Source organism: Pagrus major, chromosome 8 (genome assembly GCF_040436345.1).
Source record: "Pagrus major chromosome 8, Pma_NU_1.0".
Classification (NCBI taxonomy): Eukaryota; Metazoa; Chordata; class Actinopteri; order Spariformes; family Sparidae; genus Pagrus; species Pagrus major.
This window is the reverse complement of record NC_133222.1, coordinates 9356277-9382725: the sequence shown is the minus strand read 5'-3', so window position 1 is coordinate 9382725 and position 26449 is coordinate 9356277. Positions and strand designations below refer to the sequence as shown.

At 44.2% G+C, this 26449-nt stretch overlaps 1 protein-coding gene across 1 annotated transcript in view; it reads right to left on the bottom strand.

Moving 5' to 3' along the window:
* Positions 1-26449, bottom strand: part of igf1ra (insulin-like growth factor 1a receptor) — a 75892-nt gene that overhangs the window by 11346 nt on the left and 38097 nt on the right. Inside the window, exons 3-12 of the mRNA XM_073472627.1 lie at positions 9467-9767; positions 8416-8552; positions 6729-6873; positions 5774-5982; positions 5477-5603; positions 4621-4856; positions 4352-4519; positions 3927-4131; positions 387-667; positions 130-272 (exon numbers count right to left, since the gene is read on the bottom strand). Of these exons, the coding sequence (XP_073328728.1) occupies positions 130-272; positions 387-667; positions 3927-4131; positions 4352-4519; positions 4621-4856; positions 5477-5603; positions 5774-5982; positions 6729-6873; positions 8416-8552; positions 9467-9767 (1952 nt within the window). The remainder of the gene's footprint in view (positions 1-129; positions 273-386; positions 668-3926; positions 4132-4351; positions 4520-4620; positions 4857-5476; positions 5604-5773; positions 5983-6728; positions 6874-8415; positions 8553-9466; positions 9768-26449) is intronic.

Genomic DNA, 26449 nt, shown 5'->3' with positions numbered 1-26449 from the left:
CTTAATTGAGCTTTTTTTTTGGAAAAGCCACATAGACAAATTATTACTCGAAGCAGTATTTATATATTTTTAAGCATTTTGATTAAAAACTGCCTGAGTTGATCTTTATTCACACTCGGTTTGACTCACCTCAGTCCCCAGACGGAACTTGATCTCATACATCAGGATGAGTCCATTGGGCATGACGGGCTCCGGCCAGTGCAGCACGACACAACCCTCCACCTTGTCACTCCTCTCGTACATCACCTTCCCAGGGATGTCATCTGCTCTGACTGGGAAACACACACACACACACAACTTTATTAAAGGCTGTGTCTGCAAAGCGCTGCATGAGAAGGTGTTAAAGCATGCTGGAGTGTACACAGTGTATCCAGTCAGTTTCTAACCTGCCGGTTTGGTCCTGGAGTAGACGAAGGCTCCGGCGCTGCAGCGCCCCACCTCCTCGTTGCAGGCGTGAAGGTCAATACGGTAGACAGTGAAGGGCTGCAGGTTGGGGATCTCTAAAGACTCGGCTATGCTCCTGTCCTCTGAGAAGGGGTACTCCTTGATAGGAGGAATGCCATCTGTGCTGTTATCCCCGAGGCCGATGGTGGTGTTTCCCCTACCATCACCAAACAGTGTGTTGTTAGCCACACCGAAAACATCTCTACGCCGACGATCTGGAGGTCTGAAATACAGAAGGACAGACGGATGCAACAGCTGTAATAAAGATGATTTAAGTAAAGCTTTAATGTGGATTAAAGACACAAAAAGATATATATCCTGTAAAACCCATTGTAACAAGTAACTGTAGGTTTATAACTCCCAGAAGCATTTTACACAAGCTGAAGCATCTCACTGCACTGGGAGGAGAGACTGTGTGTTTTGTATCTTTGTTTATGTGTGTGTGTGTGTGTGTGCACGTGCGCCATGTGTCCAGATGCTGCTAACTACTCCCTCTGGAGCTGTGTGGAAGGATGAGGTCAGACAGATCACAGCGAGGTGGACAGACAGGCGCAGAGAGAAAAAAACGGACGCATGAGAGATTTTTCCACAGTAAAAAAACTATAAAATAAAACTTTCTCTCCAACATATCCCAATCATAACAATAAAAAAGTCTAAAGGGGAAAAAAGCTGAAGTATAACCTAGAGAGAAAGTACGGCTTATAACTGCTCGATGATAATGACCGATTTCCAGCAGCCAAACTCAGGGCATTGCGGTCTCATAATGCCGATGATAAGCTGCTGCGAAGCGACCTGGAGCTGGACATCATCATTATTGAGAGCATGCAGGCGGTGACAGCTGTGGCTGTGGCAGCAGCAGAGACGCAACAGATGCCACAGGGCACCTTCCTTACCTTCACCGTGAGACCTACAGGACAGTTGGATAAAGAAAAGAGTTCTGAGCTCTGATTGAGTTGGAAAATGATATCCGTGCTGACGGAAAGTGACAACAGATGATATACAGTATACGGGGCCTTTACGGAGCTCTTGCAAGGTGATAAATGTCTCTGGAGTTGTTTGGAAATGTAATGAGGACAGCAAGAACAGGTGGTTAGGTTTTTATTACAGCATGTGAAACAGCTTATGATTGAAAGTGTATTTTGGGAATTAAGGATGTTTTTGTAAGAAATCAATCAAATTATTGTTTAGTCTATAAATTGTGCTCATCACAACTTCCTAGAGCCCAAAGCGACGCCCAAAAAGTGATAGTAAATTGAAAATTTGGTCCAAAAAAAAAACTATCAAATAAGACTAAATAAAAGGAAGAAAATAAAAAAAATAGTTCACGGTTATTTTTCTGTTCCTCGACTAATCAATTCAGCTCCATCGAGATGAATAAAATGCTGAACTGAGGGACCGATCTGAGCAGAGCTACAGTCAAATCATCTGTTGTTTCTGAGCAGACGTACACCTGCAGGAGGAGAGCACGGACACAGACAGATCCGTGGGAAAGACCAGTCGCACTGACATGGCAACATTCCTCTCTGACAGTTATAACTGGTGCGGTGCAATCCAAAGTCCAGCACTCAAAAAACTGCTATGGTTACCCATAAAAGCGCATCAAAAATATTTTTAAAAACTGACAGAAGAGTTTAATGTAAAGATGCAGAAGCGTGAAACTAGCAAATATTGAGATATCGCAGTATTAAAAGTGACAGAGTAAGAGGAAGAGAGACCCCGCTGAGAGGCCAGAAGAATGAAAACTTGAGGGATCTCATTTTCGTGTGTGTAATACAAGTGGTAAGGGTTATGCGAGGCAGTGCTAACAGTGTGAGAAGGCTCCTCAGCTGACTGAAGCATGACCTTATAACTAGTGAGTTACTACAGTTAGTGTCCCGACCTCGCCCGCTCAAAAAAGATCCACCTTTTACGCAACGGAATCCAGGGAGGGAGCCGTGACTACACAGTCAGTCTGCAGAGAGGAGGGCAGATTATTAGCAGCAACCAAGAACAGCGAAAGGATCTGATGGAAGAGGACTTCCAGGGAGTCCTCATCAATTCACCTTGTATGTACTCAGCAGGTGACTACAGTGAATGCATACTCCTGTCAGCCAATAACAGGTTTTGGATCGTACCTACACAAACAGGCAAACCTCCCTCCACTTCTCCAGTAAATCATTCCGCCTTCCTTACTTTCTGTTTGTGTTCGAGCACTGATGGGGCTCTTCCCTCATTCATTTAAATTCCAGATGGATTCACTGTACATTTCCTGGCAGCTGTCTCGCTCCAGAATAAAAAAAAAAAAGACGAGTCCTGGACAAAGAGAGCATGCAAAGGGGAGGAGGAGAGTGGAGTGGCGAGTGGAGGGGGGACAGAATGGAAAACATTTCCTCTTCTTTCTGTTTCTGTTTTCACCCGCCCTCTTTCCCCTCACCCCGGGTCTAAACCCTGAACTTTTGAAAAAACCCTCCCCGGTTTTCGAGTCCTTTCCCTGGAGTGGTTTGTAATAATGCTGGCTCTGTTACAGTGGAGAGTCTGTGCATACACAGGCTGAGCCCTTCGCTGCAGGCCCGGGACCTGCCACCCGCCTGTTTCCTAGACAGCTATAGTATAACAAATCAACAGAGCCAGAGAGAGGAGGAGGAGGAAGAGGAGGGGGAGGAGGAAGGGAGGGGGCCAGATATGCGTTCAATTACAATAGAAAGCTGTTTTGTTATTCTTCCTCCAAAGACATATTGATCCAATCTCACAAGAGCATTGCAAAGGAAAAAAGAAGGGCGCCGTAATGCCGTTTGAATGAATGAACTTTGGTTTGGAGGCATCATTTAAAGCTATGGATTTATAAGATACCTGCTGAGTGTTCTCAGTGAGACGCAACAAGTATATCAAAGGTCCCCATATTTCACCGTGACTGATGATGGGAGCATTACGGCACCAAATTCGCAAACGCACAGATTGTGTGTGACCCCGCTGTATGAGGATAAAGGAGTGTGTGAGAAGAACGGAGCGGGAGTCTTTGAAACAGAGGAACATCCTTCGCCACGAGCAAGTTAAATGATAACACAACACAGATGTCGGTCCCCATTGTGGGGAACAAAAGCCTAAGCAGCTACGACTGTGCAGCCAAACTAGGCCCTTCAGACTCCTTAATCACATCTCTCTACTGGGTTTGTTTGTGTTGCCTAAATTGCTGCCTGCTAGGTCCTAACATCCCCCCCTTGCCACCGTTGCCGAGGAAACAGAAAGCCACAACCGCGCTGAGAAGGCTTTGGATCCGACTCAGCATGTCTCCTCATCTGCACCGCCCGGCCGAAAGGGCCAACCCAGCGGGCCGGCCAAGCCCTCGTCCGGTCCCATCTACACCCCAATGCTCAGGTCCCGTCAGCCACCACCTCATTCCTCATTTTGACCCATTGAGGCAGACTAGTTCAGCTCTCCAACAGTTAAAGGAGTTCAATGAAAGGCTGCTATGATATCTCCGCTCCATCTGCGGCTCACTTTACCTTGGCAGAAAGATGGCGTTGTGGAGGAAGTTCTCGAAAATTTTGAAAAAGACCTGGCGTTCCTTATCCCGGTCCCTCTCCTCGGGCGTCTTCTGGCAAGCACAGCACGGGCTCTCTGGCCCTGCTAGGTCGGACTTAGTGGGCTTGGTGTTCTCTTCCACGTCTGCCAGCCCTGTGGCCGGGATACGTTCCGGGATCTTCAGCTCTGTTTTAAGAGAAACCAAGAGTGTTTAGAGAGGGGCAGCATTTCCTGCACAGAGTTAAGTTTAAACATTACAGTAATTAACTAACTAACTAACTAACCCTAGTAGTAACTTTTTCCCCACTATTTTGGGGAACACAGTTATTCACTTTCTGTATATTTAACATACAGACAAGAGAGATCAGACAATAAGTTATTGTTTTGTAGAATGAGTAACGTAGACCTTTGGAGCAGTAGTTATGTTGGTAGAGCTCCGTGTCCTCAGGCTGCCGCTGCCAGCGGACCAGGTAGTAGGTCAGATTGCCGTTAGGAAAGGCTGGAGGAGACCACTTCACCACCAGCTTTGTTGAAGAGTTGGCATATGCACGGGCGTCTTTGGGCATAGACGGGGCTGCAAGAGAACCAAAGTGTAGGTTAAATTAAAATGTTGTCCACCTGTTTACAGACAGCTTTGGAAATAATCAACAGACTGACGACTGACAACTGACTTACGTGATGGGCGTGTGCGGATGTAGATGATGTCACTCTTTGCCCCAGAGATGTGTTTGTCCTCCACCTGCAGGGTAGTGGCCTTCACAATAATAGCATACTGAGTCCAGGGTTTGAGGTGTTGAAGGATGACTTTTGGGTCAATGCTTTTGTCCTGAGGGAGATCCACGTCCACCATGTGCCAGCTGTTTGAGCCACAGCCGTCCTGGCCGTCAAACTCTGTGATGTCCTGGGAAGGGCTGTTGAGAACATGACAAAGAACATGGCAGTGCAGTTGGCCATTTTGTATGAAAGTAAAACACACTCAAGGTCACAAGTGAAGATGTTTCATCTTTAGAGGCTTTGCCAATGGTCTCGCATATTTTAGGCCATTATTTACAAATGTTGTGTATTTTACAATTCTCGATTGATTACCTGCCCGTGAGGCAAGTCATTTGTTTCATTTTGTGCCAGTTCAATAAGAAGAACCTGACAGTTAATCAAACCCTGATCTCTAAAAAATGAGCAGACATGGATATTATGAATGTATTGTTATAAATTTGGTCTTTTGTTTTGCATTAGAGGAATTCTTCTGTTGGTCATCTGAAATCAGGACGCCTTAAAGGCAGGATATCAATCCGAAAGCTGAGACAATGCCTTTAGAAAATGGTTGGCAGCAATGTGAAGTGCACACAGTTACTATTGATTGAGGTAAAATATGCAAAACCAGACAGATAGGATCATCTAAGATTCTGTTTTTCCATGAAATGACTGATTACTCAGTTAACCCTTTATACACACCCACTCTTCCTTATTGCAGAGTTAATTTTATGATATGAGTGAGTTGTAGCAGATAATGTGTGAGTAAATGGGTACTCACGACTCCTTGTAGTAGACTATGAAGCTAACAAGGTCGTTGTAGCCCTGCGGCCTGTAGTGCTCCCATGTCAAACTGATCATGTGGCTTGATGTGATGTTAGACTTGAACTTCAAAATATGACTTTCGCCTGTTGAAACAAAGCAGAACCTTCAATGAGACACACTTAATAAAAGAGAACATATCATGGTTTCCACACACACTGAATGACTGAAATAATTCACAGATTGTTTCTTTTTTTAAAGATCACTCGCAATAAAAATGAAGCTCAACCTGCCACGGTTGTGTGAAAATACTCACAGCTGGCTCTTTCACCGTTGTTGCGGTAGTCGCCCTCCTCAGGCTTCCCAATTACGCCCGTCTTTTGCCGCATCTTGTGGATCTCAGACATGCACAGTTTAGGGTTCAGACGAAAGAAGAGACGTCCATTCAGAATAGTCAGGTTGTGCTGATTCCAGTCCCAAAGATACTGCAGGTGCTGGTTGTTGATGGCGGAGAACGAATACATGCTGAAAATTGAAGGAGATCAAGAGGAGGTTACAACCATGACATATAAACAGGCTAAATTGATCAGAAATGTGGTTAAAAAGTTTTGCCACCTGGTGGCAGCGTTAAGCACCAACAGAGGTGGACATCACATGAGCTCAGGTTTGTTTGTCTGTCTGACAATGAGCCGGGGTTTATACAGAGGAGGACATGACACAGAGGCAGTGCTAACACTCTGAGCTCCAGCAGTCCAAGTAAGAGCAGCAGAACACCTCCAGAACGAGGGGAATGTCTGCCATCCTAAATGGCATTCCTCAGAGTGAAACTTTATCCCAGGAGAAACGACAACAAGAAGGGTGACAGGATTTCCCATGACCCCTTTGGCCATTACCAAAAAAACCTTCCCTGGTATCTCAGACTGCTGCTGATATCAGAGTAAAGGCGAGGCTGATGGACCTGAGACTTTCCATTCAGCTCTGCAGCCACACTCACTTATCTCGCCTGTCTGGATCATTTTTAAAATGATACTACAATATCTGCAAACGGCGTCTCTAGACACTGCTATATTTAGATTTATCAGTTTGCAAGAATGTAGTCATCCTCCATCCACTCATTCAGCGAGAAGTCACTCTGACATTAATGTTACTTCAGTGATATATTGGTGGCAACCTCCCTGCCTGGCTGCGGTTTGCTCATGTCCTCTAATTCCCTCAGTCGGCGCACACAAGCATGCACACATTCAAAGGCACAATGTGCAGACGAGCCATACTTGTCCATGAGTTCATTCCCATCGATGTAACGCAGGCTCTTGAGGAAGGACAGCGAGCCAAGTGCGTGGGAGTGTCGGATCTTCACATAGCCCGTCACTCTCTGGATCAATCCCATGAAGCTCTCCAGCTCAGACTCGATGTTATCTGGGGACAGGGGATGAACATAAACACACATTAAAAATGCACAAGGACCCTCTACTGCTACCATGATACCCGGGCTTGCTTTTAACGCAAATATCCCAACGAGCACTACATTGTTTTGAGCTTTGTCATACGTGGAGATTAGCTTGTGAGCCACCCTGTCAACTGAGCAAATAAACAGCATTATAGCATAATGTGATAATTGGGTTAGAGTACAGGAAGCAGATGTAATGTTGATTTGGTGGCCCTCACTGTACATCCCAGCAGCTTAGACAGCCAGGCTCTCCTACTTTATCAGTCTCAGTAATCATAATATTTGCAGAGCAGTCAAGTGCAACAAAGTGTGGTTAAGTTAGTATAAGGATTGCTGTAGCGTATTGTGCGACAGATTGCAGCCTAACTGAAGGTCCCATATTGGAGAAAGTGAGATTTCCATGTCTTTTTGGTATAACGCAGGGTTAGGTGCTGTAATAGTACGGTTACAGTATCAAAACACTCAATCCACACGCAGAACACAGCCCCATATACAGAAACTGTGCCTTTAAATGAGCCGTCAGGACTTCTAAGGCTGTGATGTCACAACTATACAGACACGGCCCTCAGCAATGCTCCCAGCACTGCGGTGGTGGCAAAAACACATACAGAGCTGATATGAAACATGGTGGGCAGTATCTGCTCAGGCCTGTAAGAGCTGACCAATCACAGCAGACCAGGCTTTTCAGGAGGGACGGTCACTAAAACGGAGCGTTCAGACAGAGGTTGACTACAGGTGCTGCAGTAATGGACAGTATGAAAATAATATGTTTTTGAACATTAAAGGATAAATTCACCCAAAAAAAAAAAAATTATAATAATGTGGATAGAAAGTTGGGTGATGCTTCATTGTCCACAAAACATATCTGGAGCTTCACAGAATAACAGTATTGCAGCGGTCTCCTTAACAACTGAAGTTGATAGGGAAAAAAGGCTCCATACAGCTTGTCTGAAGTAAGCAGTCTAAGGCTCGGAAAGCCCAGAGATCTGTAACTAGTTTGAACAGACATCATTTAAGACGAAAGCAAGAGCTTGACCTCCAAAAGGGGTGTAAATAACATCTTTTCATATCAATTTGGTATCTCAAAGCTTCCAGAGACTAAGATTACGCCTGACTAGATGTACAGAACAATTTTATGTTCTTTTTGTTTTGTTTTTTTACATTTCAAAACAAGGCCCCATCTGCTGCAGGTGTTTAGGAGAATGCTGACGCTCTGTTTTACTGTGAAGCTCCAGAAATGACTACAAAACTTTCCATCAGCGTGTGGGTGAGTAGATAATGACTGAATTTTCATTTTTGGGTGAACTTTTCCTTTCAGGCAAAATTAATACTAATATGGGACCTTTAAATATTCTGTTGAGTGTTGGGGCTGTGAGTGTGTCTGCTCTCTTTAGTTGCAGCTGATGTTGTAGTTTAGTCCACTAAAATTTCCTGGAGTTGAGTATAGCATGGCCTACTAAGCTATGTTACACTGCAAAATCAACAGTAAATGTGGTGTTAGTAGCACTCACTTCCGCGGCGGATGTTGATGTCCAGATTGCCTTCGATGATGGTGCAGTCCTTTAGAGACTGAGCAGCATCCACAGAGTCGATGGCCGAGGAGGTGCAGGGCTTATCACACGGGCCGTTGCAGGCACTGCATAACATGCTGTATCAAAAGGGAGGGAGTGTATAAGAAGAAAGAGACATTAATAAATAAAAAAAAGCAATATATTAGGTGAACTTTTCTACCTCACTCAGAAATCATTTGCCCACTCCCTAACTCCCAAGCATTCCAAAGGATTCAGGCAAATAAATTCAGTGCACGACACAAGGTCATCTCTCACACTGAGAGTTTAATCTTTTATGGGCCCTCATCTGAACTCGTGAGAGAGTGACTCACTGTATTGACCTCAGAGACAAAACAGCAGCGGTACGTCCAAAAAATATACAGCATCGGAGAGTCAGAGTGGAAAGTTTGGGAACTGACGAGACAAAACAGGGAGGAAAGTTGAACACAAAGTTTTCTTATTCCAGGTTAATGTCAAACAAAGTAAATGTCAGGTGAGTCACTTCTCAAAACCTCTGAGTATTAATCTATGAAAGCAGTAGCAATGAGAACAAGCCGCTATGTCGAGCACTTTTCACTGTCTCTAAACAGTCTGGGGAGTCTAAACTTGAATCATTAATAGTCTGTCGTGCTCTTAACCTCCAGCACTTTCAAGCTTTGAGACCTCCTTAAAGAAAAGGGCTTGTGAGGGGGCAGGTCAGGTGAAGTTCAGCTCAAGGATACTTTATGCAAAAAATTCTTTATGCAGAAGTACACAGTGAGCACGAGTGGCTCTAGTGTCTGAATACTGAGGAGAAACCTCACAGCAAAATCATCCAGGGAAAATTACCTACGTAATACTCTGGCTCTCTCTGTATAAAAGATCAAATACAGAACATTTAAAAAAGGGTAAGTTTGAGCCTTGAAAGTAAAATTGTTACGTTTTAACAGCTCTTTGTACATTCAGTGTGTCACCTGCCGTGACATTTCTAAATCATCAGGACCTAAACCAGAAGCGAAGGCTACGTCTTTACCGATTGGTCTCGTTGCGTGTGAAGCCGGAGGGGCATTCGGGCATGCACTCTCCCCTGTGGATGACAAAGTGCATGTCTACGGGCAGGTGCACTTGAGAGCACAAGTCCATGGTGATGCAGCGCCAGCCCTCGAACTTGTAAGTGTCTGGCGGACAGTCTGGTACACAGCGACCCTCGTGGTGATAGTGGAGGCAGGCGGAGCAGGCCATGTCGTTGTTGGGTTCAGTGCAGCTGCCCAGGCACTGGCTGTGGCAACACTCCCCTTTGTCTGTGCAGGCAAGCTTGCAGTGGTCTGGGCACACTGGAGGAGACAGAGAAAAGATGGGCGAGAGGTGAGTTTTGGGTGGGTGTAAACAGTCTGCACCGCTGAAGTCAAGGATTATAAAGGTCAAGATAAAACACTTGCACACAGACATCCTGGATTCAATGCAGCTCACCGCAGTTTTAAAATGGTTCAGTGGTTTACATTATTACAAGTTTACATTCAGTCTGTAGCGGTGAAAAGCTCTCTTTCCAAATTTGGTTTGGACTTTGGAAACAACAAATCGTAAAAAAAAAATGTCAAGTGAACAAAGACTGTGATTTCCATACCTCAAGCTGAAAAGATAAGTAAAGAGGAAGTTTGCCAAGGATGGCTTTCTAAATAAAAACACAACAGGCAGCGACTGAGGCGGCATGCACCTAAACCAGACCAATTCACTTCTGAGAATAATACACAATGATGAGTAAGAGAACAACAGTTTGTAATGAATCTCAGAGCCCCGTGATACACGCTATCTGGCATGTGAGGACAATGAGCAGAGGCATTTGTCCTCACAATAAACTGGCAACTAAAGTGTATACATGTATTAAAATATGTACAGGAGGGTTTTTTGATTAAGGCACAAGTGATGGCATTTATATTTAGACACAAATGCAAATTCATGACATGAGGATGTCGTGTTTTAAAATGTTTAAATGTGTTTTTCTGTGCATGACTGAGCTACGCTGGCCCCAAGTGAAGAGGCAGAGCTGGAGAACACCATCACGGAGGAACTGGAGTGCAGAGCTGGCCTCACTTAATGTGATCACCCGTGGTATCATCTTTACTTTGACAGCAATGTGAAAAAGACATTTGTGGAAGCAAATGTATCCTTGCCTTTTGTTTTTAACCAAATCTGCAACCACAGAGCCACTAAAAATAAATGAATAACAGAAAAAAAAACGCACAATATACTATCTTATTTCCTCGTTATTCTTCTATAATGGAAAAAAGACTGACTATTGCAGCCCTCCCGCTATCACTGCAGCTTCTAAGAAAGAACTACTGTACATCGTTCCAGGCTGCGAGAAAAAAAAGCGACAGTAAAACTATTGTGTGGGGTGTTTCAAATTAAGCTTGAGTAACATGAATAATAGAAGCTCCTCTGTTTACTGAGCATCACTGAGAGACCAAAAGCCATAACAATATGTTATCAATAACACAGCATTTTCCCAACGCTCGGGATGGACAAATAGTCCATTTGACAGATTGTGCACCCTGACAGATTTATCTTGCAGCGCTTACATAATGAACATTAATGCATCAGCCCTTAAACCCTGGAGGAAAAAGTATTTCCAAATCCAACAAAAACAGAAAAGTACTCATTCAGGTAATAAGACACCAGAAAGCGAGTTCAGTGCTTGTTTGTTAGATTCACCAACTGCTTCTGACAATCTCCTCAGCTTCACACTTAAGAGATAAGTGACACAGATGAAAATCAGAAATGGAAAGCGTCTGTTTCCAATGTTCAAAAGCAGTTTTACTGTAGCCTATTTATAGAGAAGAAGCACTTCTGAAAAAAGCAGATGTAGAGTGAAGAAAGCAGATGATTCCCACTGTTAACTAATCTTGAGACACTGCAGGCAGGAGTGTCCTAGTTTCCAATGAGTCCACTCCATAGAAAGAGCACCTGGAGTGTGTGTTTGAGGACTTGTATGAATGATTGTGAAAGGGCCTGGTGACAAGGTATTCTTTTGCTAATGATTGTTCCCTGTTTGAGAAGTCTCCATCCAGATAAAGCGCTGACTCTGTGAAAGACTGAGTCAAGGTTCAGGTTTCTTGTAGAATATAAGAAATCTATCTGCACGTTTGAAAAAAAATAACAGCCCTTTTTTGCATATAGTGCAGGCAGCAAAGCCCTGCCCCCCACACCCTCGCGTTGTTTGCTGTATTAGGGCCTGAAGTGTTTACTATTTATTGTTATGCTCTTTGTTATTGCTGCAAAGCAAATTTCCCCACAGGGGCAATAAAGCTGAACTGAACTACACTGAACTGAACTGAAATAGGAGGCACAGCACTCCTGGTTCCTTAGCAACCGCCTCCTGGTGCAAAGCCAGAGCTGGAAGGAAATGTGCACACAATCAAACACACTCAGACAAAAGTACACTAAAACACACATTTCACCACTCTCTCTTTCATGTGTGCCATTATCATCTGCAAGACTAAAAAATTTGACTTCATTGTCCTCGGTGTCATTATTTCAGCCATCCTCTTTACAGACACATCTGCAGGAGTGCACGTGATTAGGGATGAGAATACATGTGTGTGAGACATGTGTGCACAAGCATGTTGGTATGTGAGCATCTGCGGGTGCCAGGGAGAAAGAGGAAAAAAGGAGCGCTGCTTGTTTATTTGCTTTTAAATTAAATGCGGGTGTCGGAGCATCGCCGGCTCGCTCTGTGAAATCAGTGGAGAGAATGAAGCCGGCTGCCGAGCTAATCTCTTGATGAATATTTCATGTTGCTTTACAAAACATCTGTGTAGGTTAAGAACGTGACGGTGCACTACAGCAATGCTGCAGAGCAAACACGCACACACACACACACACACACACACACACACACACACACACACACACACACACACACACACACACACACACACACACACACACACACACACACACACACACACACACACACACACACACACACACACACTCCTACAGTGCCAACTCCAGTTTCGCTCCACAAGGGAAGGGGAGTGATCGTTCCCACTCCTGACGGCATCTCAAATAGTTGCCATTCTTTCTCACATTCAGGCAAATCTAATAGTGAAGAAGAGGTTGACAAACAAAACTCTCAAACCCTCAAAAACAAAAATAAATCTGTAGACATTCAGTAGACATGATACCATATATTTATTGTTAAATACACTGCAGTACCTCTCCTGATAAGACAGACCATGAAATTATCACATTACGACTGCATTCAAGTGTATTGAAGTGAGTTTTTTCATGACGGCATGAGAACAATTAAGAGTATTTATCTTTGTGGCCTTTGCTACACTATCTATAGCTTCACATTACGTCCACGCTCCACCACACCAGGAGTTGACTGGCACTGTGGCACTTTATGAACACTGTATCCAACTATTCTGGATTTGCTCCAAAGAAAATGGCAAAGGCCTTTTTTAAACCTACATCATCAAATGCCAACACACACAGGTTCTCACATGGCGGCTGTGATTTGATTGGAAATACGATGCTGACCTAAGTGTGTTTAAAGCCGGCACATCACATCAGTGTTGCACATTTGCAGAGTGAGGAGGAAAAAAAAAAGAGAACAGAAACATCAGCGAGGCTTAATTTTCTTGGAATCCGACCAAAAGGGGGCAGCCAAGGCAAACTCTAATGAGCCGTACTGGAGGAGGTCCCTTCCTTCCTGCATCATTTTAACAGATTCCTCAATGAAGAGAAATTCCAAACATGCATACCTTCCACCAGAAGAAAGCGAGGGGGGGGGGGGGGGGGCAGAGCTGCTGCCTTAAAACCATATAAGTCGACCCGGTTTCACTGTGTGACCAAACAACCCGTGGTATCAAGGATACAATCCACTATTTATAGATGCTCCTAATGCAGCCCTATTTCCACGCCGCTGCTCTCGACACATAGCTATGCGGGGCATTGTGGGTTTCCACTACTTCAAAGGAAAGGGACTACCTAACAAGGGGCTCCTCTTAAGATAACTCGTCATCATCCTTGTAGTCCCCTGAGTGGATGTTTAATATGAGCAGGAATAAATTGGAGGCATCAGCAGGCTGGGATTTGACCCCATTTAATTGCGTACTGTATTACATTAAGCAACTGTTGAAAGACGAGGTTTTGGAGAAACAAAAACTTGGACATGATCTGAGGCTGCAGAGTCAAAGAAGTCATACTCATGGGGAGGAGTGGGGGTAGGGAGGGTTATGATGTTGCTCCTCTCATACAGTAGTTACACAACCCCCCCTCCCTCCTGCTCGTTCCCTGAGCAAACACAGTCAGGTCAGACACCATAGCCAACCACCAGCCCGTTCACCAGAGCGCTGCGACACGTGGAGCGGCCGGGTCCATTTCATCCATAGTAAACGAGACAACAGTGAGCACTGAGGAGCCTCCCTCAGAGCAGCTGGTGCATCCCTACAACCGCCATTAAACGCAGCCGCAGGGGGAGGAGGACAAATCACTGATAGGCTCGAGGGACAGACAAGTGCTGTGCACTGTTTGTTTTTTGTTCTAAAGGTATCCCTCCAGTCACCGGACTATGTGAAGAATCCGCAGAATGTTTCAGGCCGCAGAGGACTCAAGGGGGAGGATGTTAATCCCTTGTTCCGCTGCAATGACACAATAACGACTTCAGGAATTGCTACGGAAACTTGAGAAGAGCGGGCTATTTTAGCTGCAAACATGATCACGGAGGTATAATGTGAGATAAGAAAAGGGAAGCCTAAAACTGAACGTACAAAAAATAAGATGCAAGCATCAGTTTGAATGTGAGCCTGCAGCAGAGCACAACTGCGTACATCAGAGGCATCAAATTTATTCCTCTGTCAGGCTGGCCTTGCTTTCTTAAAGCGCAGCATGCAAGACGGGGGTTCAGGGTCATGTGACCCAGAGCCCTTCAACCATGCCTCACCCCTCCTCTTTCCACACGGTCTGTATTGACAAAAAAATGCAGCTTCAATCTGATAACAAGACGGCTAGATTTCAACACTGTCTGGCTGGAGTAGGGTCTGTGTGTGTGTGTGTGTGTGTGGTAGGAGGACAGGTGAGAGGTTTTATAGTTGCCTCCTCAAACAAATGCATGACTTTATTGAATAAGAATGCCGGCGGTTGCTCGGGAGGATGAGGATTGCGGTGCAGCAGTGCTCCTCATCTGAATGCGAGTCATGTCCCATTTGCTCGAGAGCACGCTGTGTAAGGAGACTACTACACTGTTTACATTGGGAGGCTGGTGACACGTTTACTTGCCAACGGGCCGCCGCTCTCTCTAAAGATGAGGGAGATGAAGATGAGAAGCGGGTGTGAGAATATAAGAAGTTTGGTAAACGGAGAGGATTTTCCCTAACCAATCCCACATGTCGGACACAGTGAAACATCAAAATGATCTAATGAAAGATGAAGTATATCATTCTTCATAATATATCAAAGCACGGTATGTTTTCCCTGTGTCATTGAAGATAAGTAGGAAGCGTGACAGACAGTTGGGAAATCATTCATTATTCACAGTGGGGCTCGAGGGGAGGGACGGCAGGGAGGAGGGTGTCGGTGAGAGAGGAGGGTGGGGGTTAAACTGAGAGCTATCTGCTGGACCAATAGCAGGTGGGCAGGGGCGGTGCTAATCCCGATGACTGACATGTTATTGAGTCTGGAGCAGAGATGGTAAACAAGTCCTCTCTTGAGCAGGCCTGGGAGGGGGAGTCGTAACCATAGTGATTAAGCATGGCTTTTGCACAGATCCGGAGAAACCATAAGTTAAGGGGAAAACCTGAACAGACGCAGCTTACTCAACAACAAGCCTTAGCAAGATTACTCCTGTAAACAGTTCTGACCCTTAACTTGAACGTCAGCTAAATAACAAAACATGACTCGGCTGTACGGGAAGAGAGGAGGAGATTCAAATCTGCAGGAAGAAAAACATTTCAGCTGTGACTGTAAAGATGCTTTATCTAAATGTGTAGGTATAGTTAAGATACAATCATGCTTTTTTTTTTTTCATGATGGTGATGTGTGCATGATTTTGAAGGAGGGTGCTGTAGTAGCTCAGTCACACTGCCTGTCCTTGCTCCACAATATAAACGGGGCCATAGCTCCATTAGGACATGATTAAATTTATCTCTACATCACCTCCATTTACCAAAGTATTCACTCTACTGCACACTACAGTAATCCACTGCACGGCGGGGATGTGAAGCCTCCCACTCTGTGCAGAGTCAGAACCGTTGAGCTCGGGTTACCGGAGCTGTGGGCAACAGCAGACAGTAAGGTAGCAGAACAGGAGTACAGTAGCAGACGGCAGGCCTATGAGGGGCTGCTGCAGCCCTGATCGCAGGCCGACCCCCCCCACCCCCCAGCTCCCTGAGCTCCATCAGGCCACATCCTCATCCGGCAACCCGATCCTCCCTGGGAGCCCCCAGTGGATCACTCCAGACACTTGTTTAAACCACATCAGCCCAGACGGCCAGAGAGAGGATGCTTCCTCCGCTCGCAGCCAAAGGCAAACCGCATCAGAGATTCCGGTGCAGTCTCACTGCTACAGCGATAGAGTCTCAAGCGCCAGGATGATCTAATCTAAAGTGGTGTTTTTCACCTTTTCAGACAGAGTGTGTCTGGACGTGCATGTTCGGCAAGATCCAGCGTTCTGCTGATCCGGGGTTTTTTGTTTTTTTTTCAGAGGGGGAACACTGCACAGCGTCATGATGTGATTTTCTCATGCAGACAGCTGGCTCAGGAGAGCTTGGCTAAATCTCTCTTCAGTCCTGCGCACAAAGGTGTGTTTGAGCCCTCTCCTCCCCGTCCCAGTGTTTCTGGGTCTCTTCCACTCCCATGCCCACTAAAGACCAGCAATGTGTTTTTCACACAACTATGTGCTGGTCTGTGTGTTCAGGCATGCGTGGCATTTCCCCTCACTCGCATTCAGTCACAACAACACACACACACACACACACATGAACACACACCCCTTCCTTCTACCCTCAGGCCTGGGCTCACTCTGCAGCTGCTGCTGTTGTTGTTGTTGCTTTGTTGTTGATTGCACTTATTAACAGGACACAGGTATGCAGCACCGTCACATGTGAGAACACTTTGTGTTTTTATCACGGGAGAGGAGGAGGATGGTCTGAAAGCTATTAAAGACACGTTAAAAGAGTGGAAAAAGTGAGTAAGAAGATCCTGGTATTTTACCAAAACAAAGGCAAATACAATGTACATGAATATTCTGATATAAGTCAGCATTATTCATTGCAAGTAATTATTAATAGCCATCATAAGCATGGATTCTGGTTAATAGAAAATGTAATATGAAAGGTAGGGATACAATAATGTTAACCATGCTAATGAGGTACAAAAACAATATATCTTTTTATTAATTTTAGTAATTCTTGAGGCAATTTATGTGAATTGTTTGACAGGATGCCAGATCTAATTATGCCAAATATAAGCTTGTTCTTACTTCTCACATTTGAGGATTTGATTCTTTTCTTGGTCATTTATCACAGCAGAGGGAAAATCTTTGGGGGTTTTTTGCTGGTCGGATAAAGTTTTCTGGTTGTAATGGGCATATTTCACTGTTTTACAGGCAGAATTATTATTCAGTTAATTAAGAAAATAATCTGCAGATTAATTAATAACAAAAATAGTGCTCTCAATTCATGTATAGACAGATAAAGAAAAAAACTTGATATGAAGGTCCATAACTAGCAATTTGAAGATGTCACTATGGGCTCTGAGATATTGTGATGAGCATTTTCCATAATTTTTGACATTTTATAGACTAAAAGATGAATCTTGAAAATAATCTGCAGATTAACTGATGATTCAAAACAGAGTGCTAATAAACATCATCTTAAATCCCTTTAAAAGAAGAGCTACTTCACAGGGTGGCCGGTGGGGTCAAACTCCAGAACTTAGCCTGAGCCCGAGCTGAACCTCTAAATCTCTGCAGGCCGGACTTCTAGTAGGCCCAAACTCCCAGAGTCCCATTTCATCCCTCAACAGAAGCACCCCTGGAGTCACATTTGTAACATGAAGACGGACCTCTGCGGCATTCTTCCTCATTAAATCAGGCAACTCTCCAACTTACTCTGTGGACTCACTCACATAGTGGCTGTCATGACTTGGAGGGGTTTTTAAAAAACAGGCCCACTTAGCTTTCACACAGATTCATGGCACCGAATCATTTTAGCTTCGCTTTGAACGACATGTCTAAATCAAGTACTACAGAGATGCTTCCTCTCTGTGACTCTTACTACCCTATGAATGGCAAGTAGGTGCATCACCTGTTGCATTCCTGATGCTCATTTGAAGAAACACAATCAGTAGGACAGTAAATCCGTTCAGCAAGGGCAAATCAAAGTACCGCCAGTTTAAACTTTTTCTTCCTCTGGTTGAGCTCAATAATGACATTTACAGAAATCATCATGTCACTTGCAGGCTCTGAACGTGACAGACTTCATAGCTCAGATGCTAAGGTAGGCTTTCATATAGGAAAATCAACTTAGGGGAGAACTCAGGCAATGTTTTTTTTTCCTTTTTCACAGATTTGGAGGTGTTTCCTCACACTTAAAGTGGCTTCTAAAAATACCTGACTTCCCAGATCTGCTTCATTAAATACACTGTGTTTCCTGGCAGTGCTGTGCTGTGCTGGCTGGCTGGCTGACGAGCTGTGCCGGCTGGTTGTTTTGCTAGCTGGGTGACTGGTTGGGGATAGTGAGAGCGTGTCAAGCCCTCACATCCCCTCAGCCTCCGACATACTGCTCTCTAATCCCTCTTTTGAATGCAGAGGAGACAATCATTCAAGAAGACTTATGCTTGGATACATGTATAAACTGTACATGGTATCCATCAAACACAAGCTTTACTACGCAACACTGGCGACTGAGAAACATAACAAACTGTACACATAAAATGAACAACTTACTGCTTCAACTGGCTCAGGTGCTGGATGTGTGCAGGCTCAGTCTAACACCTGGCTGTGTACCCACCACCTCCAACCTCCAGACATATGGACCAATGTTGATTCTCAACACGTTCAAACTGAGTGCACAACACTTCAGTTAACACCTCGGTGCTTTAAAAATGTGACTTTTGCTGAATCTTAATATTAAGGTGCATACATTAACCATTAACTAGCTGCTTATTAGCATATTGGCTCTTTATTAGTCATAATAAAGCACTTAATATTAATGCCTTTTTCTGTGAGACCATGGTTTACAACTTTTAGGCAGTTAACTTAGAGTTTACGCTCCATAACCTCCTAATTACTGTTTACTAAGTGTGAGATATGACGGAAGGCAAGACTGTTCAGTTGTTAAGATGTGTTGAGACTGTGAAGATGTGAAATGGAGAGAGGGAAACTCAAGGTTCACTTTTTATTTTATTTTTCCTAAAAGGCACATTTTTTAAAAGAGCTCTCTGTCGTGTATTTATATTAATATGCAGCACTTATTTTCATTTCAAATGAGAAAATAACTTGTATTTATAATTAGAGGGCTCATTTATAATCCCTCCAGTTCAATGTGAATACTGACAATAGTGTTGACCATTGATATTGTTTTTGACTACATGCAGATGTGATACAGCTACTAGGCTTCTTTAATATACTATATATAGCACTGAATCATAATGCAAGTTCAACATTATGATGTTCTGTGAGGTCTTCCTCGTAACTAATTCACTAGTAGAACCCGTGTGGGTTAGTAAGTGTCCAACTATTAGTGAATTTGTCAGAATAGACCATATTAATCAAAGACTATTCGTGTAGTACTACCGCCTTTACCGCCGTAAATCACTTGCAACAACTTCCTTACTTACAATCAATACGCAGTAATTAGGAGGTTATTGTGGGAAACCATTTAGATAATGGCCTAGTAGTTGTACAATCTGGTTAGCAGAAAAACAAATTAATGAGTGCATTACAATGACAAAGAGGCTCAACACTATGTAAAATGCCACGTCAGGCTAGTAAATCTAGCAACTCACTTGACCAATCGGACAGCAGTTGCCAGTTTCGATGCCGAGGGTTGTACAAAGAATTGGAATGGTTTTACTAGGTTTTGGGTGCAAAGTGTCTCATATAGCCTGTATTCACTCACTCACTCAGTTAATGTCATACCATGTTCGATATGCAAGACCTTTTGTTGCTAAGATGACGATTAACTCTAGTCTTTGTTGTTGTTCGATAACAATTTGTATATGGGCAAGTAAAAACTGACCTCGGCAAGTAGATTTTTGATTAACTTGCTCCGCAAGTGGAAAAAAAAGCAATAACGTTGACCCCTGAATATGCAACTAATATGAATGCAAATAAAAGACGAGTGGTTAATATGTGAGCCCTAATATAAAGTGTTACCTGACATTTGAATTGCAGTACCTGTGAACTGTTGCAGGCAAACCATTTGCAGCACTTGTGTAACATTTTTACTCCGTACCCAAACTTGGTTCAAGCCTATCATCATCAGAGCATCAGAATAGTAGTGGCTCTGGTGCCAAGGCCTATTTCTGTAGATGACCATCTGCAGCTTTGCGGCACACGGTGCCCAGACTTCGTCCTGGCACGCCGTCCGGCATACATTCTCCCTGCTGGCACAACGTCTGGATTCAAAATGACACATCTTCATTTCGCATCGACTTCAAGGAGGCCTTAATCCTGATTAAGCATAGCAACATTCGCCCTGAGCTTAAGAGCTGATGGGGATAAGTTTGTGTTCAGTGCGACTTGCGGGCATTCGCACCAGGTTAAAATGGAGCGCTTCACAAACACTGAGAAGGCCATTAAGTTGATTACTGAGCTGATAGCCATCGGAGTGCAAATCCTGAAATTATGGTTCAGTTTGACATTTTAAATACGTGCAAGGATTGGTGTTTGTGTCTGGATATCATATACGTAGCTCACACTGCAGTCTCTGTCTGTATGTCTGACTGCAGTTGTCTGACAGTGGCTGGTTGCTGGCACGCACAGACAGACTGCGGTGAAATGCCGTTGCTCTTCCTGTCTCTCCAATGCATCTCCCTTTTCTCTTTAGGATACACGCCTCAGTGTCTGCCACCTCAGTGGAGCCTGACGTTCTGTACCGTCCTATTAGCCACTTCAAATATGACATCTGGATTTAGGGTTTTCCTTTTTCCTCCACTTAATTTCATTTTCACAGTGAGTTTCTTGAGGGTACACACAGTATCCTTTTTGTGAGGCTGCACTCGTTCTTTAAAAAGGACAAGCTGCGGGTTCAGCAAGGACAGTTGTGCCCAGAGTTAACATCTGTTACGACGGGACACTGAGACTATTCTCTCCAAGTGGAGGGCCTGTGCTGAGACTGTAGGCTGGTCCTTTCAAGTGTAATGGTCTGATAAGATACCACAGCCCCAGATGGTATCACAGTACACCGGTATTGTATTGATCTAGGACCTGTCGTATACAAAGCTTAATTTCACATGAAAGGAGCCCATCAGGGGTTTACCCTCTCCTTATAAATACACAAACCTCATGCTTGTTTTGCCAATTTCCTATCTGCTCGGGGAGTTAAATGGTTGCAGCTTGCAGGTACTTCATGGACAGCTGAACAACACAGAAGAATAAAGGCACTTGCCGCTGACTTTGTGTCATGTTTGCACACTGATAAGCTGAAAGAGGACCAATCATGGGAAATGCCTGGCACTCAACAATGTGCTGGTTTTCACTTGATCCTTTCATTTCAAAGAGTGTGTCTGCCATGGGAGTAAAAGCTGCACATGTGATTTACAGTAGGGGACAAATTACCTTAAACGTCTCCTTTATTCCAAGTGGTGACAGTCAAAGAGCCGGTGTGGGTTACCGTGTAAATGTAAAGGCACCAATTACAATAAAAGGCTACAGTGCAGTAAACAGTGAACTCACAATAGCATGTCCTCATTACTAATTGGGTAACAACAGCACCAAATATGGCAGTTGCACAAAGCCTGTGCAGTGGAGTGTAAAGAAAAAAACACTGTTTACAAGTCTCAAATTGGGGGTTATGTCACCTTCACTAAGTTTCACTCACAGGCTTCCAGCTCTTCAGCTTCGACCTTAGTTTGGGTGTTAATCAGATTTCACCATGACGCACACAGCCTCCCATTCACTTCTGGTCGCAACCATAGGAAACAGACTGCGGTTCCCTATCTAATCTCCAACATATTTAGTTTAGGGAACGTCAAATCAGCTGCAGTATTGACTACAGAGAGCCGGGCTCAAGAGCAAAGAGACATGGGGAAGACGAGAGCACGGGCACATGGGTCAAAGGTCAGAGGCTAGAGGCCGTAGATGTGGCAGTCTAAGGATAAAGCCGTGTCTGGCCTTACAGTACCGACAGCAGAAGAGGGCAGCCGATGTGGATGGAGCAGGACAGCTGACAGTCCCCAGCCAACACTTCCCATTGGCTGCCAGTGACATCATGGTTCTATCCCCATTTTTCACCTCCTCTTTTCAGGGTGGGCGGAGAGTTCAGTTATTCCTCCTCCTCCTCCTCCTCCTCCTCCTACACCACCACCTCTCTTTCTCTACACTCAACCAGGCCGTTTCTCTCTCTCTCTCCATCACACACACACGCACACACACACTGAGAAACACTCAGCTTCATTTGCCCCTTTTAGGGACCTCAGCAGCTTACATGGCCACTCTTGTTCAGGAGGAGGGAAGAGAGAGGGAAGGAAGGAGCGAGAAAACAGAAGAAGAGCGAAGGAACAAGTAGACACACACACACACACACACACAAATATAAACACACTCCACATATGCTGCCATTTTTTTCAAGCTTTCTTAATCAACACAAGCCAAGTAAGGAGTTTTTGTTGGTGCATTCATAATATGCTATTGTGAAAGTCTGAGTTTGACATTTTCTCTAGCAGACAGCTCACTAAATTACCAGCTGGGCTTCACCATAATATGTCTCCAGTAATAAAACAAAAGATGCTCACAAGGATAGAGAGAAAGAGACCCTAGGAAGGAATTATTGAGAAATAATTGCTTAATATACAAAAGATGTGCTGGAAGAAAAGGAGAAAACAGACATGTAGCAGAGGCATGTGGCTGTTTGGGGGCGGGGGGTCTTAATCACAGCAATCGATCCCTGTGCCAGACAGGTGTTCTCCAAGGAGGCGAAGGATGGAGAGAAGGTGGCGGAAGTGTGTGTAAGTCGGCCGGTCAGCTGACCTTTCTCTGCTCTGCCACAATCAGGCGCAGAGTTCAGTCCAGGATCACATCCCTCCATGAGAGATTAGCTCTTAGTCGGATTAAGGAGGAGTCAGCGCACGTTGGAAGAGGTGAAATGTCATCATAGCACCGCGGGAGGAATCAGGGGGCTGCACTGGGGAGTGTGGATGCTGGGAAGAGGGGGTTTAATGCCTCTGAGGCAGATGGAGAAGGATCGGATCTGCTCTGCGTGGACTCCACAAGAGAGGACCGTCACCCCGTCCAGCATGACCAGCATGACAGAGCTCATTAGCGCTAGACTACGAAGATAATCCAAAGAGTTGCAGCCTCATCGCTGAAAATCTCCACAGGTGTGAACATGCAGTAAACCAGAACATTCAGAGGACGACACAGAGGGCAGAGAGGACAGATGCCAGCAGAGAGGCGGGGAAATGGGCACAGAGAACAAGCCTGCCTCCAACCACAGGAAGTGCTGAGCCCCCAGCGTGTCAAACATAAGACTTCAAGAAATGATTGAAACAAAATACCCACGCTTTCTCCCCCAAACAAACAATGGCCTCCATTGTGAAATGCTGTGGCACACTCACAGTCAGGGGAGACATAAAGACACAGTTTGAAAACAGTGGGCCTCATTCCCCCTCCTCTCTTTTCTCTTCTCTCAGACAACTTTCTCCTTCAGTTGGGACATAGATGGAGGGGGGGTGCGCAACACTACCACCCACTCTAGTGCCCCCTGCTCGGAAAAATATGCCTTTGTCTTCCTGTCGTTACAGACCTCACACAACTCAACGGAACGGGCTGCAACAGTATTAGAGCACCAACAGGGGGCCGAGCCGCGGGAGGAAGGCACGCTGCACTGCAGGCATGTTACACACATCCACTGAGAATGTAAACACAAGTATGGATGACCCAAAATCTATGATATCTCATGTCAGCAATGTCAGATCTCAAAGGAGAATTAAAAAAATATTCTTCTTCTACATTTATTCAACCTGCCTTACGCCACTAGTGCAACACAAAGTACAACCATCAATCTTCATCTTTCACAGGCTGATCTTTCACTCATGATAATATTCCAGACTTATTATTATTCCTCCAGCTCGGGTCATTCAGCCAGAGGGTTTTCCCCGAACACATCGCTTTGCATCCGTTTTACTCTGAAGAGATCACTCTGACATACGTGTGGGAACCTGTGGAAAGAGGACACTGCACCAACTGCATGACAGGGAGCCGGTTCTATATTTACTTGAGAGCTACCCCGTATCCCTGTCGTCCCCAGATGCAGTAATTCGCTGCAGTTATTTCATAAATGTCTTGTTAACTATTATTGGTATGAAAGCCGCCAAATTGCACATCATAAACTGTAACAAATGGAGGGCCTGAGGCTATATTTACTGTTCCACGGTAGCACTGCTGCAGCTCTGGAACTGGTTCAGAAACAAATCACTGCACCGAGGAACTGAGAATACTTGTGATTTTAGTATATAACTGCACCAAAAGGCATGTAGTCGATGACACATAGAACCCTTTGTAACATCAAAATTCTTAATAAATTATTATCTTGACTAAGTGTCATGAACTTGCGTTAAATATTTCCTGAATGTGCTCCGGGTTACACATTATCTAGCCCTTACTTTCAAACAATGAGACCATGACAAGTGGCCGGAGTGAGAGGAGGATCCACACCTGCTAGATCACTGATTTCCTCTAGAATGCACTTAGACAAACACGAATGTGCACACACACTCGCATACTTTGGAACAGCCGGTGTTGGGCCGGCTGGCTACAGACAGCCAGGGGACAGATAGCTGGCTGAGAGAGGGAATGGGAGCACGCTGCTCAATCAATGAGCCATCAATCACACACACACAGCGAGACGGAGCAAACACAGGAAACAGGAGACCATATCCTTTAGCTACCACTTAAAAGAAAGCCATCAAAGTGCTGGCTCCGGCTCCAGGCCTTTTTCCATGGCCAAATTTCTAAGCACAGCTTTGTCTTGTGGTGGTTTGATTAGAGCTGCTATTACTCTGCCCTGACCCCTCTCAGAGGAGTTGTCTGTGCATGAGTGTGTGTGTGTGTGTGTGTGTGTGTGTGTGTGTGTGTGTGTGTGTGTGTGTGTGTGTGTGTGTGTGTGTGTGTTTGTGTCCTATACAGTCTGCTGCACCACAACGGCTATCTGCTATCCTAACTAACCCACTGCTGCGGGGCCTCACTGTACTCTGCTGAGCTCTCAGACAGTACGGGGTTGAGAAAAGGCTGCCAAGGAGGCAGCAGCAAACATATAGTAGCATGCTGTTTTTGTCTGCTTGGTACCTGAAGGAAGGATGGGGAGCAAGTGAGCACAATGGATCCGAGGAGGGATGAAACTAGTGATTATCATTATTGAGTAATCTGTTGATTCTTCGGTATATATTTTATTTTACGAGTCCATAATTTCATCATCACTTTTAATACGTTTTGAAGAATGCACTCTACAATTTGTACTGATTATAGGGAAAATTGAGCCAATGTTCAACTGGTATACCTTCAGTCAGTCACTAGTATAACCAAGAGATTATTTAAGTCAGAGTGCAGACTTCTGGCTGGAAATGAAAAATGAATCTCTCAACAGACCAGCCTACCATTTAACAAAAGCGTATAAAGTTTCCAATAGTAAGTTAACAATCACCAGCAGTTTTGAGGGCATTCATATTTCCCTATCGAACCAATTACAATGTTTGTTTACCATAACTTCCAGTCAAATACTGTATACATAAAAATAGTGACAAGAAATAAACAAGTTTCCAGATTTCACATATCTCTGCAATGCAGATCAGCTGCCAGTTGTCTACCCATAAGTGACTGTTGGTCTATAATAATATCTAATTATATAGTTCTTTCCAGAACACTTCCTAGGAGATTATTAAGAAGAGACAGATCCATACAATTAAGCACATAAAGGTGATTCATCATTTAAACAATCAAAGACTATGATTGTCAAGAGATGAAAAATTTCCATCATAAGTTCCAACTTTGTTTGACCAACAATCCAACCCCCAAACATCTTTATTTCAAAATGATATAATGAAATAAAATAAAATAAGCAACTCCTCACAATTGGCATTTTTTCTTTATAAATCACTTGATGATTAATCAGGTATCAACAATGTTGATGATTAACTCGCTGCAGTGATGGGTTGATTAATTGATTAGGCCAAAAGAAAATCCGGCGCCAGCTAATTCATTATTGATTCATTTTCAAACATTTTCTGGTCACATTTTCTTAAATACAGGAATTTGCTGCTTTTCTTTGGCATGTATGATAGTAAATTAATGTTTTGTACTGTTTATTGGATAAAAGAAGCTGCCAGAAGTCGTAACTTTGGGTTCTAGGAAATTATTTATTGTCAGCAATGGTATTTTTATTTTTTTTTTAACACAGACTCAACAATTAATTGGTAAATTGTGAAAATAGGCAGATTAATCAATGATGGAAATAATTGTTAGTTGTGGCCCCACTGATGCTTGACTTTCTGTCAATCTATCTAACTAAATTGACAAATTGTTTCAGCGCTACATCAGAGAGTGAGTGACAGAACCAGACCGCCCTCCTGATCAAAGGAGCATTCCACCATTTCTTCCCAGCCCCATTCTGCCTGCAGGAGCACATTCCTGCTACATGTAGGCAACGCCAGGCAGGCACACCTGAAGCATGTTATTACTGCATCGTCCGTCCTCCGGGGGGGAAAAAAACAGACACGAGTTCATCGAGTTGCCCTGAGAGCAAGTGAGCTCACCCAGCTCTTACACTGTGTTCCCAATGTGTCTTGGACCCAC